The sequence below is a fragment of the Notolepis coatsorum genome, assembly GCF_963971535.1.
Source record: "Notolepis coatsorum genome assembly, chromosome: 12".
NCBI classification, from domain to species: domain Eukaryota; kingdom Metazoa; phylum Chordata; class Actinopteri; order Aulopiformes; family Paralepididae; genus Notolepis; species Notolepis coatsorum.
Window position 1 is genome coordinate 76,816,730 of NC_140176.1, and position 19,624 is coordinate 76,836,353.

Consider the following 19,624-nt stretch of genomic DNA (forward strand, 5'->3'; position numbering starts at 1 on the left):
CAGTTGTTCGGGTGGCTCGAGTCCTTAATAATTCTCTTAGCCTTCCCCTTGCACCGCTTGTTGTAAATGTTCTGGAGGGTGGGAAGCCCCCCTCCAATTGTGCGTTCGGCTGAACGTGTCACTCTTTGTAGTCTGCTACGGTCTTGTGCAGTGCTATTCCCAAACCAGGAGGTGATGTTGCCGGTCAGGATGCTCTCTATTGTACATGAGTAGAAGTTCCTAAGGATCTTCTGACTGACTTGGAACTTCCTTCTCACTAGTGGAGATTTGTGCTAAACGCAGCTTTCTCGTTTTAATACTGTTTTCCAATGAAAATTTAATAATGACAAATAATTTAAATAAAAAATAGCATTCTCTCTAATACTGTTAGCGGTAGTATCAGTAAATAACTTGCATCTTTCTATTAGGCTTTCTACTGGCACATCTGAAAAAGCTGACTCATGCTGTGTTCAGACTGTGGCGGACCTGGTATTATTATTTTAGAATGTAAGATGACGCAAAATCTGCTAACACTGACGCAACAGCAGAATGTGTGGCAGTAAGTTTAGATATTTAAACTTTTATCGTCCTTCCCCAAAGGTTTTCAAACCAGATATTAAGCCTGTCAAAAATGTACTCTTCTTTTGCTTTCTGACATGCTACTTTTGGGAATAGTTTTATTATAATCATCAAATATTGTTTAAGCTATAATCAATTAATCCCAATAGTTTTAAGCATTTAAACACTTCCCCATCATTGAATGGACAGACTGGACAGAATATAAATGACACTGACCAGAATGGCGTTTTTAAAATAGCACTGAGAGCTACTACTTCAAGGGTACGAAGGGCTATACTTGTTTGATAAAAATTCCTGAATAACTAAGTTGCACAGATCACCTTTTAACCCTCTAAGCCTACATAGACAAAGTTTCGCTGGACATAGTCAGGGACGTGCACAGGACTTTAGAGGGGCAGGTGCTCAAAGGCTGAAAAGGGCACTATACCTGTGTGTGTTTTAACCGAGCGTGCTAAGCGCGCAAGCCCGATTTTTAAGGACCCTTTTCGGGGCGGGGGGCCCCCTTTTTATGCTTTTTGGGGGGTTTTGGTGATCAAATATTGAATATTGAACTATAATAATCAGTGCAGGAGCTCACTTATCCGTGAAAGACACTTTTATCACTGACTTAAAAGGCCCATACATCTCCATAAATGTTCAGGGGGGAGGGAATAAGTGCTTACCCTACAGACCCCAAGAAGTGCTGTATATTCTGTATTGTTTAATATAAATGCATTTTTTATTCCAATCCCGATATGTATTTGAGATTCCCAAATCCCATCGGACTTGACTTCTTTGTGTCCCTCAATGAGTGTAATACCAGCATTCAACTGTATGCGCCACAGCGGTTTCTATCATCATCATCATCACCACCCACGCTATGCATAAAATATATAGGTCCACGGAGAGGCATGCTGAGGAGGCCGTGCAAACTGCAATGGAATATGGGGCATCTCTCTCTTTTTGCCTAATATTTGGATTCTATCCTGACATTTCTCAGTTGGAAGGGCAGTCTATATGCGTAATGGTAAAAAAAAAAATTTAAACTTTTTTTTAAGGGCACTTTTTATGAGGCTCAAAAGGGCAGGTGCTCAAGCACCCCTTGGGCTCTATGTGTGCACGTGCCTCGACATAGTGTTATATTTTTGCCAATTCTGAGCTTATTCTTTGAGTCAGTATCAAGTGTTATACCTTTTATGATTCAGAGGAACCTACCCTTTACTTCTGGTGCAGTGTAAAGTCACCATCATACATTACCTTTGAATGAATGAATAGTTTTATTTTGAATAATAAATATAAAGTACATATATAGTACATGATATATATAAATAAAATTACAAATGTATAATAAAGTAAGATACAATTAAATAACATTTACCATGGAATTATTGTTTAATATGGAAAGTTATATTGTGTTGAACATAAATACATACATTTAGGTGTTGCCTTGGACCAGTATCTCCCTGCAATTTACCCCCCCCCCCCCCCCCCCCATCCACACCCACCCGCCCACCGACCCACCCGCCCTTCATTTATATTTTTCTGGATAATCCTCAACATCAACAACAAGTTCCAATGCTCGTTGAACACTTCTTTTTGCCATTTTATTATATAACCAGGCCAGGGACATGCGCCTCTCTCTCTGTTATGCGCAACCAGATATTCCAAATATATTTAATGTTCAAAAATATAAATACTATATTTTTTAAATGTACCGGTAACTCCATGGTGGTTAGTACTATTTTTAGAACATGTCCCTGTGGGTGACCAGGTGCCCGCGGGCACGGTGTTGGCTACCTCCGCAGGAAGGCAGAACCACAAAACAACATACATCTAATTTAGTAGTAGAGCCTTAGGTTAATGTGTAAGTGTTACTCATTGGAAATAGAAAGGTTTTGCGATTATTTACGGTTTTCAATGTCTGAATTTTCAGGATTGTGCCACTTGTTATCTTTAGACCCATGGAAGATCCATTGGGATCGAAACAACAATGTGAAGTTCCATTTACGTACAGCAAGAGCAAAAAGGAAATAAATGAATACATAAAAAAAGCCCACAGTGCAGAGCCAGAATATCAAATACAACAGATACAATACCGTGAATCTATCAGTTCCTCTGTAGTTCTTCTTCGTTTGGATTCTGTCTTTCTGAAAGACAGGAAATGACAAGACTGAGGTTAACCTGACTTACACTGACACAATAATCACATTTCTATCCACCTGCCTTGTCATGGTAGTATGATGGTAATTTCAGTTTTACCATGATACTGGCCATTGAAGGAATCATTTACCATGGTGCTACCACGATAAAAGTTATGTATCACCATGGTACCACTTTTGTACTTATAATACCATGATATAATGCAATTCAGAGTCAGACCCTGATACCGATGGTCATATCATGGTATCATGGTCTTCACTACCATCATTGTAGACCAAAGAATGATGGAAATACCATGGCATTTTTTGTAAGGGTGACTACATCCGCTTGCAGGTATGATGTTAATATAACTACATGGCAACAATATTCAGTCAAATATGTTATGCTTGTGTGTTGCATTAGTTCAAGTTCTTTAATAGTTGTCATACAGAAGTACAGAATACTTTCATACAAAATGCTTCTTACTGTTACGCTCCAGAGACTGTGCTAGACAAGATAGTATCAAATAACATAATAACATAATATAGCATGAATTTAGAAGAAGAATGAGGTCACAGTTGTTCGGTATAGACATATGTACAATGTTCTGAGTTACCATATAATATACAATACACAATACTATGCAGTGTACTAATGTACAGTACTATCTAGTGCAAAGCAGAAGTGGGATGAGGTACAATTTTAGGTACAATTTACAGTAAGGTGTACGAGTTGTAGTGCAATCCTTCATCCATAAATATAAAGTGTGGGGAGTGGGTGCTACAGTGTGTTTGTTTAAAGTGGGTGTGTGCTATAAAGTGTGTGTAGTGGGTGCTACAGTGTGTTTGTTTAAAGTGAGTGTGTGCGTGTGGATGTGTGTGCTATGTGTGTTTGGTGGTTGTTGTTGTGTAGTGTTCATTCATTGTTCGTTTAGCAGCCTGATGGCCTGGGGATAGAAGCTACTTCTGAGTCTTTCTGTGCTCGCCTTGAGACTCCTGTGTCGCTTGCCTGACGGCAGCAGTTCAAAGAGGCAGTTGTTCGGGTGGCTCGAGTCCTTAATAATTCTCTTAGCCTTCCCCTTGCAACGCTTGTTGTAAATGTTCTGGAGAGTGGGGAGCCCCCCTCCAATTGTGCGTTCGGCTGAACGTGTCACTCTTTGTAGTCTGCTTTGGTCTTTTGCAGTGCTATTCCCAAACCAGGAGGTGATGTTGCCGGTCAAGATGCTCTCTATTGTACATGAGTAGAAGTTCTTAAGGATCTTCTGGCTGACTTGGAACTTCCTTAGGCGCCTGAGGAAGTAGAGGCGTTGTCGTGCCTTCTTCACCACACTGTTAATGTGTATGGTCCATTTCAAGTCCTCGGATATGTGGGCTCCGAGGTACTTGAAGCTGTTGACTCTCTCAACCGGTGCCCCGTCGATGCTGAGGGGGCTGTAGTCCTTGACCCCCGACCTCCTGAAGTCCACAATCATCTCTTTTGTTTTGCTGACGTTCAGGGAGAGGCTGTTTTCCTGGCACCATCCCGCCAGGACCTTGACCTCTTCCAGGTAGGCCCTCTCGTCGTTGGCAGAGATCAGGCCCACCACCACTGTGTCGTCAGCAAATTTGACGATTGTATTGCTACTCCGCTGAGCCACACAGTCGTGTGTGTACAGGGAGTAGAGGAGGGGACTCAGAACACAGCCCTGGGGGGCCCCTATGTTGAGGGTGATGGATGAGGAGGTGCAGTTGCCTGCTCTCACCACCTGGGGTCTGCCAGTCAGGAAGTCCAAGACCCACTGGCAGAGGTCATAGCCCAAGCCCAGGTCCCTGAGCTTGGCTATGAGTATGGAGGGGACTATGGTATTGAATGCCGAGCTGTAGTCGATGAATAGCATTCTCACATAGTTCCCCTGCCTCTTGTCCAGGTGTGATGCTGCTGTGTGCAGCACATGGGATATGGCGTCCTCCGTGGACCTGTTGGGGCGGTATGCAAATTGCAGGGGGTCCATGTTGATGGGGAGGGAGGAGCAGATGTAGCCCTTTACTAGCTTCTCAAAGCACTTCATGGCTATGGAGGTGAGAGCTACAGGGCGGTAGTCGTTGAGGCAAGCAGGCTTGGATTTTTTGGGTACAGGGATAATAGTGGACTTCTTCAGGCTTATCTTTTTTTACAGTTGTTCTCAATTACATCAAAAAAGCAGAGGGAAAGAGGTGAAGAGAGAGAGAGAGAGAGAGAGAGAGAGAGAGAGAGAGAGAGAGAGAGAGAGAGAGAGAGAGAGAGAGAGAGAGAGTGAGAGAGAGAGAGACAGTGAGACAGACAAAACCAAACACAGAGACACTCTCCCTCCCTCAACAAGTTCCGAGGTGCTCTTGAGCAATCATCAGTAGAAGATATCCCCTGCAACTGTCCCCTCAAGTTGTCGCTACAAGAACATCTTCTTAGTGAACTGGTAAAATAAGGGTTAAACAACAGAACAAAAAGTGTCACGGTGGCTTACGATGACGTCGCCCCCTCTGACGAACTGCTTGCGGGCCTGGAAGAGGACGGAATCCATGAGGTAGATGAAGTCGGCCAGCATGTCGGCGGCAAACCAGTAAGGGATGGCGTCTTCGGTGTGGTAAGGGAAGCACAGCCGGGCCGTGGCGAACCACGTGTTGTAGTTGATGGCCAGCGTCACCACAGCCAGCCAGACGATGTAGCTGCGGTCTGTGGGTGGTGTGGTAGGGGTTAAAGGATCAATAGGCGGCCGCAGATTTTTGGCAACATTTTAAATGTCTTATTATATCTTAACAGTACTCAAAAAGATAAGACGTTTGGCACTGAAATATTTTTTTTTTGTCATTTCGGTAAGGGGCAAGAGCTAAAACAACTACGTCCAATCAAACAAACAACCAAGTCAAATGATTGGAATGAGCAAGCTGTCTATCAAACCCTCTAGTGACACGCAGGCTTGTTATGCGCATAACAGTAGCTAGCTGCTGCTAGCATCCTGATGTATTCTGATTGGGAAGGGCGTTTGGTTTAAGGATTTTGAAAATATTTCTAAGGTCTTCCCAAAATCAATGGCCGCCTGCAGCTCCTTTAACTCATTCAGCGCCAGGGGTCGCTGTTTACCTTCTGGGTAGAACGCCATCGCTGTAAGTCAATGGGGAGACTGCTACACTTGCGAGTGCTTAAAATATATTGTATATTATAGCTATGGATCTAATAACACCGTCGATTGTCAGTGAGTTGCTTCTGGTCAACATACAAAAAACAGATTGTTTTTTCATCCGTACATTTCCGTTTTATACCGTTTTGAATATGAGTATAGTTTGGGTGATTTTTAGTAATCCCAGGAAAATATGCGATAATAGCCCTTTAGTGAAATCCAGTTATCACGTTGTAATTTTTCGCCTGATATCGAATCTTCCTGAAATCAACACTAGATTATCGTTATTATCCTTCCTCATGCACCCATGAAATGCCCCCCCCCCCCCCCCCCGCCACCAATGGTAAACAGCACACACATAGTCCACACAGACAGCTTCGATCGTGGGAGAAAAAAATATCAGATCAATGCAAGATTGGATATATAGTGTCCTTACCATGTCTCTGATGTAATGCAAAAAAAAGAATTCAATTATCTGACCGCCATTCCAAGTACTGGTCGTGGATGTCCGTCCCACGTTCTCCGGCATTGCATATGAACAAGGGGGGGGGGGGGGGGGGCAGCCTCGTAGATGTATCGTTGTAAGCGCCTGCCTCGCCGGAGTATTTAAACCCCGCCCGCACGGCTCAGCTCGGCCCAGAAAACAAACCACATCGTTTCAAATGGAGTGCATAGCTAATAAAAGAAATAACGATTAAAACCCGAGATTTCTCGTTATTGGCGCTCAACGCATGGCGAGTTAACCCGACTTTTTCCGTCATTGGCGCAGAATGAGTTAAGGGCACAGTGTATATGGGTGAGTGATGATTTGTTTGACAAGGGCCTTTTGGGCTGAAAAGTGTTCAAGCAAAGACAGTTAGACTGTGAATGCAGAATGACAGCACCGAGGTCTGCTGGCTACTTTGGAAAAGAAAACAAAGAAAACATGTCCACAACTCACAGGCGGATATGCAATATTCAATGGCCAACATCGTTCCAATATATCGGCAGATATGAGTTGGCCAAATTGAATTGACAGTACACCACTGCATTGGCAGGTATAACCAATAATCAATTCGATTTTAGTTTTTTCTTCTATTCTATACTGCTGAGGACTCAGGGGAGGGGCGTTTGGTGCCATTTGGCTAGATGGTGGTGCTATAGTGTGTGTCTGTCCTTTGCATATCTTGAGACCTGTTCATCCGATCAACTTCACACTTGGTGGGTGTATTGCTGAGTGAAGACCAAGGGGAGTGTCGAATCGGGTGCCATTTGGCCAGATGGTGGCGCTATAGCAACAAACGTATGCATATCTCGAGAACCAGTCATCTGATCGATTGAACGGGCACACGCTCCGGACACACTAGTCTGTCCAAATTCCAACAAGCCGTTTTTGTGGATGATATATGCATTTCATCTCACTTTGAAGTAAATCTTTCAACAGATTGGAGTTTTTAATCAGTTCATCACAACAAGCTATTTACATTTTACAATTGTGGTTATTTAATTCACGTGTGGATCAGAATTAGTTGACCCGCATCGTGGTGACTTGGATTCCATAACAGTTATTCAACCTAACTAGGATAACCGAGTGCAACTGTTAAGAAAAGGACACGCGATAGACAAAAAAAATAGTCACATTCGAGTAGAAATCGAATTGAGGTTGTGGTGTCTTATCACTCTATATGATATGCAGCGGGAACGCACACAGAATGTTATTGGTCAAATAAAAAAATATATATTTTTGAGCCAACACACTCTGAAACATACAAACATTGTATAGGATACACACTTCCGATACTTAAGTACATCCAATATCTAATACGTCCTCTACTTTTACTTGAGTAACATTTTTAATGGAGGACTTTTACCGGGTATTTCTACTTTTACTTAACCCTTTCACTACCACACTACAGAAACCTTTCACTACCACACTACAGACGGTGTAGTGTGGTAGTGAAATGGTTAACCTTCTGTAGTGTGGTTGTGAAAGGGTTAACCCTATGTCGTGTGGCAGTGAAAGGGTTATCCTTCTGTAGTGTCGCATTGAAAGGGTTAACTCTTTGGTAGTGTGGTAGTGAAAGGGTTAAGTGAAGGAACTGTGCAGCACAGGGTGTGTTTTTCCTTCAGATGGTACCTGCAAGGGGGTCTATAGTGACGCCCAACACCGGGTCCATGATGTCCTCCAGGGGTTTAAAGCACATGTCCACGGTAGACCAGACGAGGTTCTTGAGCACGTCCTTAATGTCCTTCTTCTCCTTGGCAGCGTTTATCCTCTCCTCCTCCTCCTTCACCTTCTTCTCCTCCGCATCCTTCTTCTTCTTCTCATCCATCTCCTTCTTCTTCTTCTCCTGCTCTTCTTTCTTTTTATTGTCGGCCTCCTCCTTCTTGATGCGGTCCTCCTCCGCTTTCCTCTTTCTCTCCTCTATGACTCTATCGTACTCGTCTTGGCGCATCACAGGCGCTTTAAGAGAGAGAGCGGGACACAAGGAGGGGGGTTATTATGGGTTACACTTGAGGGGCCACTTCGCCGAAAAACAAACACAGTTTTGTATCGCACATAATCTTGCACACTTCCAAAAACTCTGAACAGTTTTGCACGCATTACTTTAGTTTGACAGTTTTAAAGTAAATTAATTTGAATATGGCCACCAGTGATGTCATCGGGGACATTGAATCCTTGTGTTGTGTTAATTATACTGTAGCTCAAAGAAATAATAAGGTAGCAGTCCATATAAGACAAGGTATTGCTATTTTATCATCTACCGTACTTTTCGCACTATAAGCCGCACCTGACTATAAGCCGCAGCAGCTAAATTGAATGATGTGTACATATATAAGCCGCACTGGACTATAAACCGCAGGTGTTTTAATGTTTAATTACCATATGTAAGGGTTCGTGCACAGAGGGGATTGTCACAATACTGTCGGACAAATAACAAGAATTAACTCATTTACAAGTTGTATTAAGTTTAGCAAATAAGGGAACAGATAAATAACATTTCAATGCAGTAAAAAAAGCAATATCTTCGGGTTTGGTCCACATATAAGCTGCACCGTTATATAAGCCGCAGGGTCGAAAAATGGGGAAAAAAGCTGCGGCTTATAGTCCGAAAAGTACGGTACATCATTTCATGGGGCTGTAATTAACACAAAACAAGGATTCAATGTCCACGATGACATTACAGACGTCAAACCCCGATGACAAACTTATTTGCTCTCAATAACTGTCAAACTAAATTAATGTGTGCAAAACTGTTTTGGATGCGTGCGAGATTATGGCCAAAATAAATCAGCATTGTTTTTTGGTGAACTTCCCCTTTAACTTGATGTAATATAGGCTACCTATTATGTTCAGTATAACTACCTCATGGTACTGTACACTGGTCTAACGTTCTACTGGTCTAACACTCTCTACATTCACTACACCTCCCCCCTCAGCCACACTACTAATAGTCATGTACTGCAGTGTACATACAGTAGCACTAGTAGTCTAGTGTTTCTAGTTTGTGGCGATGTCCCCATGCACTGGCCTTAGGAGGCCCTGTACATGTTGCAGAATAAAAGCGTCTCTCTGATTCTGATCGCGTAAGAACTGAGAGAGAAACTGCTTGGTGAAGTGCTAACTAACTGGGTACATTGACAGGAGGATGGTGTGGTTTGCCAAAATTATGATTTGTGTAATTTTACTGTATGAAAGATGGGAGCTATGAGTGTCTGTTTTGAATTTCAATGAAGGTATGTACAATGATATACATATCAAATTGTCATATGTATACCCCCCCCCCCCACACACACACACACACACACACACACACACACACACACACACACACACACACACACACACACACACACATATAAATGTGTACTGTATACAGTGTTGGGAAAGCATTGTTTTGGAAGCTACCAATTACTTCACACTGGAAGAAGTTGTACTACAGCAAAGCTATCCTCAGAAGTAGGTCTAATATAGTTTGGTTAACTAAAGTTACTTGGAAAAAGTAACTAAGTAAAGTAAAACAACTTTTTGTAGATAGAGCTATTCTCCTGGGCACTGACAACAATACACTATTTTTTTTAGCTGCCTTTCAGATTTAATACATTCACTTCACAGTTGCAATTGTGAACAGAAGAACGAGAGGTTTTCAGTAAAACATAAAAGGCTCATCTAACCAAATAGTGTGCAGCGGAGGAGTAAAGAATGGACCAGGAAGAACATCTGTGTTCATATGCCTCCTCCTACTGGACAATATGGGATAATACACTGGAGGCAGGAACAAACTAACTCAGCTGATTGCTGTGATGGCTCCTGTCTCACCATCACCAAAGGGACAGTGCTGTGTTATGGAAGATTAGTGGAACAAAATGGCTTCAGCAGGGGACCTCATAATGATCAAAATATGAATTTGTATCAGTACATCTTTTTGGAGATGTTAATGCAACACTTGTTTATCTTGAACTGGTACATTTCATTTTAGACCATTTTAGGCCTACCAACTGTATGACTTCACCAACTTTACCATTTAATAAAAAATAGTCTTGTCTGTCAGCTTAGTTGTTTATAACCCTACAGCCAAATATGTAGTTCCAGTAGTTAAAGGTACTATAGATAACATTTTTATTTAGATACATTTATTTTTAAATAAATCCACAGAGCTTTTAGAAAGGTGCACAATAAAAGTATTGCTTCCCCTCCAAAGAAATGTATTGATTAATTTGTATAATTTAAAAACATTTGTGTTGGTCCAAAATGAATGTTGTTGTTTACATGTTGCAGGCATGTATCCCTACTTCCCATTTCCCCACATGGAATTCACCTGATTGTATAAATGACATGCTGGTGCTCTAGTGCAACATCTGTTATCTAGCTCAATGTTATCTATAGCACTAAAAATAATAATAAGAATAAAAGTTATTAACCACTAAAATCACTGCCAATTTTCATTTAGTTGAACTACTAGCAAGTTACTGAAAAATGTAGTTAAACTACCCAGGTATCTTGTGTGTTGTGTGTAAATACATACATACAGCGGGGGCCATGTCTAGAATGGTGGATCACAGCCCCAACTTCTCACAGAAGTCTTTCAGCACTGAGAGACAATGTGTCTATGACGACACTAACACATCCTCTTATAATTCTAGGGGTGTGTGTGTGTGTGTGTGTGTGTGTGTGTGTGTGTGTGTGTGTGTGTGTGTGTGTGTGTGTGTGTGTGTGTGTGTGTGTGTGTGTGTGTGTGTGTGTGTGTGTGTGTGTGTGTGGACTTACTGACTGGGGGGGTGATTTCTGGGGATGAGGCGAACTTGTCAGCTACTTTCTCCTTGTACAGTGCCGTCCTCTCTCTCATGCATTGTACGATGTGTATGAGCTGCTGGTCTGAGTACCTGTTGATCACTATGGGCCGTGGAGGGGCCTGCTCCTGGCTACAAAGAGAGACGGCCATGATTACAAAGAGCCTTGTTTTTCAAAACAGTAGGTTTTCACACCTAGTTTTAATTTAGAACTCTTTGGTTTTCTCTCCTTTGCTAAGCTGCAAAGTAGCTCATATCTTTTTGAATGAATGATTACATTGGACCAGTCACAGTGGACAGACCAGATGTGTTGTTTTGCGTGTTTATAGCACAAGTGCTAGTTTTCAACACTAGTTGAGGCATGAGGTCTCCAGTTAGGTTATGATCACGTTTAAGGTAAGAGTTAGGTTTATAAAGATTGTACAACCTACCTTTAAAGGTAGAATCTGTAATTCTGTCAAACAGTGACCTCTAGGCAAAATAGCCCCACTTGGTATTGCACTTTGTTAATTTTTTTTGTTGTGGTGTGATGTGTGGGTTGGATGTGTGGATAGGGGAGGGGTTGAATTGCTGGACACACCTCAGGCTCTACCAAGAGGTCTGGAGATGGATTGACAGTATAATACGTTACTATAGCTCAAATATTAGTGTATAATGTATTTATATAGCTATAAATTCACTTTTTATAGTGTGCATTTCTCCAAACCTATCCCCACATCCAACCCACACATCACACCAAAACAAAATGCTCTCTTGCCTGGAGGTCACTGTTTGATGGCATTACTGATTCTACCTTTAATAGTATTGATGGTACTGTACTCTACTGGCTGTGTCTTGCATAGACCTCGTACCGGTATGTATAATTTTGCCACGAGATTATAAAATAATATGTGTGACCCACACATTTTAAATGCATGACTGCTTTCACTTCTACAGTGTGACAATTTCAAGCTGCTATTTAATGACAACGGTATACAGGCATGTGCACGACTTCAACAGTCCAGAAGGCATGGGTGATTCCCTCCCCCCCCAATCAAAATAACAATCAAACATCATTATAGTCATCTCAGTTTCAGTAGTTTTAATATGGGACCGCGTTTTCACATCAGTGGACCCCCAATATACGGTACGGCCCCAATCCCAGGGTTTTGGATGACTGTAATAATGGATTTTACAGCAGACATTGTCTTCCATTTTTAGGCTGCAAAATAGTTCATGACCCAGGCAACCGAGTCAACCCACTGAGGATCCATTTAAAAACACATTGGAAAATAAGTTTTGACAAAAGTTGCATTTTTGTAGATAGAGCAACTATCCTAGGAGACAACAGGTCTGAATCAGCTGCCTTTCAGATTTAATTAACTTCATTGTAGTAATTAAGTACCTCACATTAAGAACCATATTAAGTCATTTAAAGGTTTCAGATTAACAATGTTTTCAAACTTTATTATCTAAAGATGGTAAGTTAACAGTGTTGTGTTCATTCATAATTAAAGACAGTCGAGGTTGAGTCATTTCTTGTGATATATCGAATGCACTGTGCACACACCAAGTGATTTAGATTAACTTCTCCAAATACATGGGATGTCCAAAGAAAATATTTTAAAATACATTCAGAGATTTTATACACTGCTGGAAAAGAGGAGATAGCTTTTAACCCTCAGAGACCCGCAGGAATGTTGGCGACCAGAGGCTGTAGCGGGCTCAGTTTTAAAGCTAGTTAGTGAAGATACATTACTGTCTTCCAGAGGCTGTAGCGGGCTCAGTTTTAAAGCTAGTTAGTGAAGATACATTACTGTCTTCCAGAGGCTGTAGCGGGCTCAGTTTTAAAGCTAGTTAGTGAAGATACATTACTGTCTTCCAGAGGCTGTAGCGGGCTCAGTTTTAAAGCTAGTTAGTGAAGATACATTACTGTCTTCCAGAGGCTGTAGCGGGCTCAGTTTTAAAGCTAGTTAGTGAAGATACATTACTGTCTTCCAGAGGCTGTAGCGGGCTCAGTTTTAAAGCTAGTTATTGAAGATACATTACTGTCTTCCAGAGGTATCATATGAAACTAGAGGACCTAATCCATTGGTACCAACCATGTCATGGTAGCTTGTTGGGAAAGGGGGTAATAATGCTCCAAAGTTAGGCAAACATTTTGTGAGGGGAAAAATGTCATTGCCAATTTCAAAGAGGACACTTGACCTCTCACCTCAAGATATATGAATGAAAATGTGTTCTATGAGTACCCACAAGCAGGGGTGTAGCTCCAGATTCTGGGCCCCATGAAAGAATGTATTCGTAGGCCCCCAGTGAATGTGAGCGCGCGTAAGCGGATTTTTTTTTGCCATTTTTTTATTGATGAAAACGCATAATATGGTTTTTACCTATACATTCGGATCAGCAGTTGAGCACCTGCACTGTTGGTGGGTGAGCCTAGTAAAGGATGTCGCATTGCGTTCATCTTCAATGAATGGACCAATGCAATAGTCTACCAAAGCCCCCCCTCTCTCTCTATATATCTCACACACACACACACACACACACACACTTCAGAAACAAACATAGTATCAATGAGAGCATCAATAATACACATGAGTGATGTCTAGTAAAAAAAAAAAAAAAAAAAAAAATGTTTGGGCCCCCCCCAGTGCTGGGCCCTTGGAATCATCCTAAGCTACGCCCCTGCCCACAAGTCTCCCCTTTACATACTGTACATATGCTAATCCCATGCAGTTTTAGGCAAAAACATAATGCAGCTGTTTGCATGCAGTACAAATATCACATACATTTTTCTATGGTGTTCCTCAAGGTCTTGGTGTCCTAATGTGGTATTTGAAGGGATGTTTATCGATTCAGTCAAGTGGTCAAAAATGCTTAATGCCAGTCACTTACGGCAAATGCAATATTTCTTTATTTTTTTTACGACATGTAAAAAACAAATACAGCAGAGAAGGAGTGATGATAGTTTTTAGGTCTTAACGGCCTTGTTACGTTCACATGGCGCAGGAGACATGTTGGAAATGTTCCAATAAATAGATGACGAGGTGTGAGAGGCTATAGTTAGTACGCTGCACTGAGGGTTAACAGTGTCTATATTAGGCCACAGCCGCTAATAGCAATGGCCAGGGAACAAAAAAAGACCATCCAACATGAGACGTAACTCACCAGTGGATGTAACTGACCCATCTCAAATCCCCCGCCCTCTTTTCTTGATCCTCCAATCCTTGAGACATGGTCTTCCATTTTTAGGCCATTGCTATTAGGGGTTGTGCCCTAATCTAGACACTGTTAATTAACCCTCAGTGCAGCGTACTAACTAGCATCTCTCACCTCTGAGCTCTAGACACTTACACACATGGCTATTTATTCCACATGTCCAGGAAGCTGACAGGTGACGCCCCTCTCACCGCTCCTCCACACAGAGCCTTGCATGCTCTCGTCAAACACACGTTTTCTCTATTTATTGGAACATTTCAAACATGTCTTGTGAACATAACGTGACGTGCCTTTACAACCTAAAAAACATCCTCTCACTCCTCCTCTGCTGTATTTGTCTTTTACATGTCATGACTGATTGCTTTTGCTGCAAGTGGCTGACACCAGTGAGCTTCTTATATCGAAGAAGCTGAAAAGCCTTTAAGCCCCTTTCAGCTCATCTAATCTACTACCTGGCCGCTGCAGAACAAGAGCCCCATGTGCAGTGTTTGTGTTAGACCATAGGTCTCTCTCTCTCTCTCTCTCTCTCTCTCTCTCTCTCTCTCTCTCTCTCTCTCTCTCTCTCTCGCTAACCTCCATCTGACCAGAGAATTGGATCAATTAGTCTTGATTGGGCCATTCATTTGATACTGGTGTAGATTGCAAACGCCTTGGCGGGCCTCCATTTTGGAAACGTCAAGGCGGTTGGGAGGAGATGAGGGGTAATAACCACAGTGCATCCAATGCCGGGATCAGACTACACAATATTTTAGTCTCGGTCGCATTAGGTATAGCATCATAAAACCTTGCTGTGTCTCGGCCCAGAAGACGGGGGCGCACTGTGCGTTTGTCCCTGACAGATCACCGCACAGGAATTGTCACGCTAGAAGAAAAAAAAAAAAAACATGCTAAGACTTTTCATCAGGGTGTCTTTGATTATGTCACAATACAAGGGGTAACGATGCCCGTTCGCTGTTTCCAACGTTCATAATTATCATGACATAAGATGCTTATGATACAATCAAGGATCATGTGTGTAATAAATTTGTTTTGTACACTAATTGCAAGTTATGCAAATGTGAACAAATCCAAAACTGCATAGTGCACTTGAGTATATTTGTGAGGTTACTGTTTTATAATTTACATTACATTGAAAAGATACAAAGATATATTTTTATTTAGAACATTAATTCATATTTTTTGGGTTATTTATTTTGTCCAGTAAGACTTGAAAAGAGCTATTATTTTGTTATGGGTTGATTTTAAAGTTATTTTTGTAATATTGAGATTTGTCAGAGAGATTACTTTAGGCATAATAAACCATGTTGAGTAACTTTGGTTATAGAGATAATATTAGGTTGTTATATAAAATAATAATATAAATAATAATTGTCTATCCATACAGAGGAGGCATACTTTAAATATATTAAAATGATAAGGCATCGTTGAGTAAACTTCGAGTATCATTGAGTATCTTGAGGCTGGAGGCAGAGTGTCCTCTTTTTTGGAAACCACAATATGGTCACCCTATAATAGACCCTTTTCACAGTGGCCATTTTGACATGCCAATGCAGGGTAAACATGTAGTTAGGTGTAGTTAATCACAGTAATCAGGGTTCCATTCCATTTAGGCGTGCTGGAGCCAGGGCCCTGGTATTGTGAATGCTGTCTCACTGAAACGGTTTAAGATTCAAGAGGTTTATTCTGGTTCTGGTACCTAAATGGAATGGAACCCTAATTAATGTGATTAACTACACCTATATGTTTACCCTGCAATGACATGGCAAATGGCTGCTGTGAAAAGGGCCCATCAGGCATTAATGCTGGAGATGTGTTGGCCACGACAAAATCGTGTCAAAATCAGGCTGAACATGTGTAGTCTGATGTTTAGTCCAACGTAATGGATGCATACAATGCATACCACCTCGGACTAATCGACCACAGGAGAAAATGTACATCATGTATGTTATGTTATAGCCATACGTAATATATTGAAGTCTTGTATGCGAGTGCTCTCACCACTAGACTAAATCATCCATCCACCTTGATACACACACGGTTGTGGTTAAGATAGAAAATTAGGGTCGGGCGGCTAGGTGGCGCAGTGGGCAAGACGCTCGCCACCAACGCAGGAGATGCTGGGTTCGAGCCCAGCCCTCTGCGTTGCTACCAGCTTGGCTGGTCGGTCATACTAATACAATTGGCAGTATTAGGGGGTGCGAAGCTGGTGGGTGGGGATCGGATGTTGTGGACAGCAACTCCTACAGGTCGGTTGGTGCGCCTGCGCAGTAGAATCAGGAAGCGACGGAGGCGGCGTGTCCCTCCCACGCAGACCCCCGACGCTGAGAGATCGCGCTGTGCAGGTGAAAAGATGCGACGGCTGCCTCCTCGAGTACCGGAGGGGACACGTGATGCAAGGCTTCGTCCACATTGCAGCCGGCTTGTGGGAGGCATGGCCTAACAACGTTCACGACAGGGGAGGGTAGAATTGGATAATATGAAATTGGGGACGGGAGAAAAATAGAAAAATGGGGAGAAAAAGTAGATAAAAAAAAAAGATAGAAAGTTAGGGTTAAGGTTAGGGTTTGATGGTTATGGTGTGGTTAGGGTTTGGGCAAGGCTATCAGAAAAGTGTGTCTTAGTCTTGAGGTAAAGGCACTTGTCTCTCATGTGAGTGCCCCGGATTCGCTCCCCAGCAGAGGAATTTAAACGCTTTCTGAAAGAAATTGAATATGTAATATATGTACTTATTTGTAATACGTACACATTGTAAATGTTTGTAAATGCGTCAATATATTACTTATGGCTATAACCATATTCCTGTAGTCAATAAGTACTTTATTTCCATATTTTAAGCGAGATCAGGCTGGCGGTGCACACATGCTGCTCATGCAGGTATAGGCGCGTGTCCCAGGCCTTCGGCTATGAACGTATACACAACACTCCAGCTTACCATCTTAAGATAATTCAGTTTGAAAACATTGTTAATTTGAACACCTCAAACAAGCTCATGTGCTTGTTCATCGTGGCTTGTTGACTGCTTCTCCCCTCAGTCGTCCCCAACATTTGACTCGATGGTCATCTGCTGTACTTGGAAAAGAACCAGGCCCGGGCCCTCATTTATCAATGGTGCGTACGCACAGATATGTGCGTAAACCGTGCGTACGATCATTTCTAAGCAAAGTGTGGCACTTATCGAAATGAACGTGTGCTTGAGATTGTGCGTATATCTACGCACAGCTCAGACCGTGCGTACATGGCGCCAAGCGGTAGAATAAGAAAACTGCATCGCTTTTGTGCATTAGTTTCAACACTGACGTGTTCGGTATGACCCGTAATTCATTATAGTTAACACTTTGGCTGCCGGAGGTTAAATTCATGATATACCATCTGTTGCCAGCTCTATTTGTCTATGGATAAGTTCCCCTTCTTTGCAGGGCTATAACCTTTTAAATCCTATTGCTAGATTGCCATTATTAGGGCCCATTCAAAGTCCTATATGTATTGTTCATTGTGTAGCAACGTTAAACTTTTTCATTCACATATTCATAGTAAAATATGGTCTAAAGTATAAGTATGTTTTTATCGTTTTCTGCAGCTTTCTTCAGAACGTGATTTATAGCTCCAAATGCATTATATTGATGATGAAATACAGTTTGGTAGGAATCTGTGCGAGATGAAAAATTTCAACTGGATGTACTTCTAGAATGATCTACGTATGATCTGATGATGACCGGATGGGCGGGGGATCGTTTATAATTCCGTGGGCAGCGTTAGATGATTCATCCAGAGTGGGTCATATGTTCATCATAGCAGTTTATATGGAACACGTTAGAATAAAACGCTGAATCTTACCGTATGTTCCTCGCGCCGTTGGACGATCAGCGTGGTGTAGACCGTTTTCGATTATGGGATGTTTATCCTGATGAACCATTTCCAGGTTGTATAATACTATATACGTCCAAATAACGTTGTTTATTGAGTTAGGGCGAGCGATTGATCATCCAGTGTGTTGAGATGGAGTCCGGCTACCGATCGCGAGTGCCCGGAGCACATATGGATGAGCACTTCCTGTTTGGCGCGCCCCTCCCTCTTGGCCGATCTGCCGATCTGCCACCAGATGGCGCTCTCGAACCGTTAGACAGTTGATGGGAGCTCACCAGTACATCTCAGGGCTCCGGAAAGAAAATATGATTTCGATCACAGATTTTTGAAATATTGATATCAAAGACGAGTTACGGCGTCCTCTGCAACTTGAGCATGGCGGGGAAGGACGCCTAAAAGCGTCTTCCGGCAGTTAAAGTGTTAATTGTAAAATAGCGACATTAGTGTAATTATTGTCAAACCCTATAAATAGCATTTGGAATAGATATTTTCAAATGAATGCATCATGGTTTATCATTGCATTTGGCTGATAAGTCATTGCCGGTGGCCGGGAGGAACGCACGACCCAAACCTAATTTTATTTAACCCTCGAGGCACCTTAGTCGCAGAACTGGTCAAATGGGTTAGGGTTAGGGTTTTCTTCACGTGTGTTTGTGGATAGCGTTGGCTAGATTTTATGTATATGCCAAAAAAGTAGCTCAGTATCACATCTTGGACTCACATTACAATAATCCATGTTTGTTTTTTTAAAACAATCACTATAAACACTTTGAGTGCCAACGACGCTATATATCGTTAGTTCATGCCGACCGTTGAATGCCAGCAACGCTATATAGCGTTTGTTTGTAATTTTTTTTAATTTATTAGCGATTTGAATTCATATTTCATCAATCTAGTCTCACGTTAGTGCAGCAACCTCTCTCTGAGCTCCATTGGGAAAATACCGCCCCCTATCGTCTCTCCCTGTGTAACTGCACCCCATTGGATTAGACTGATGGGGGGGGGGGGGGGGGAATCCAGTTTCCTCATTTTACTTATCCGGCAAGCCATCCGAAGAGATCGAAGTGATTGCAGAGCCGGAAAACAGTGTGGAATACATATTTCCAGTACCCAGCGCTGAATCAATAAACGCGATCGATATTTGGAATGGCAATCAGGAATTGGAATAATCTTTTTGGAGAACATCTGATCTGAGGTAAGGAATCTATTTTACCAGTCTTAGGATAATCGGATCTGTTTTCACAGAGATATCAGCGTTTGCCCTATGTGTGTGTGTGTGTGTGTGTGTGTGTGTGTGTGTGTGTGTGTGTGTGTGTGTGTGTGTGTGTGTGTGGGTGCGTGCGTGCGTGCGTGCGTGCGTGCGTGCGTGTGTGTGTGTGTGTGTGTGTGTGTGCGTGCGTGCGTGCGTGCGTGCGTGCGTGCGTGCGTGCGTGCGTGCGTGCGTGCGTGCGTGCGTGCGTGTGTGTGTGTGCTGATCAG

The 19,624-nt window shown here is 42.3% G+C and overlaps 1 protein-coding gene across 1 annotated transcript in view; it reads right to left on the minus strand.

Moving 5' to 3' along the window:
* The window catches only part of LOC311237924 (cyclic nucleotide-gated channel beta-3-like), a gene marked incomplete at both ends in the record, with an annotated part of 100,224 nt that overhangs the window by 71,608 nt on the left and 8,992 nt on the right, over positions 1-19,624 (minus strand). Inside the window, 4 exons of the mRNA XM_084325899.1 lie at positions 2,634-2,684; positions 5,156-5,364; positions 7,926-8,252; positions 11,058-11,212. Of these exons, the coding sequence (XP_084182025.1) occupies positions 2,634-2,684; positions 5,156-5,364; positions 7,926-8,252; positions 11,058-11,212 (742 nt within the window). The remainder of the gene's footprint in view (positions 1-2,633; positions 2,685-5,155; positions 5,365-7,925; positions 8,253-11,057; positions 11,213-19,624) is intronic.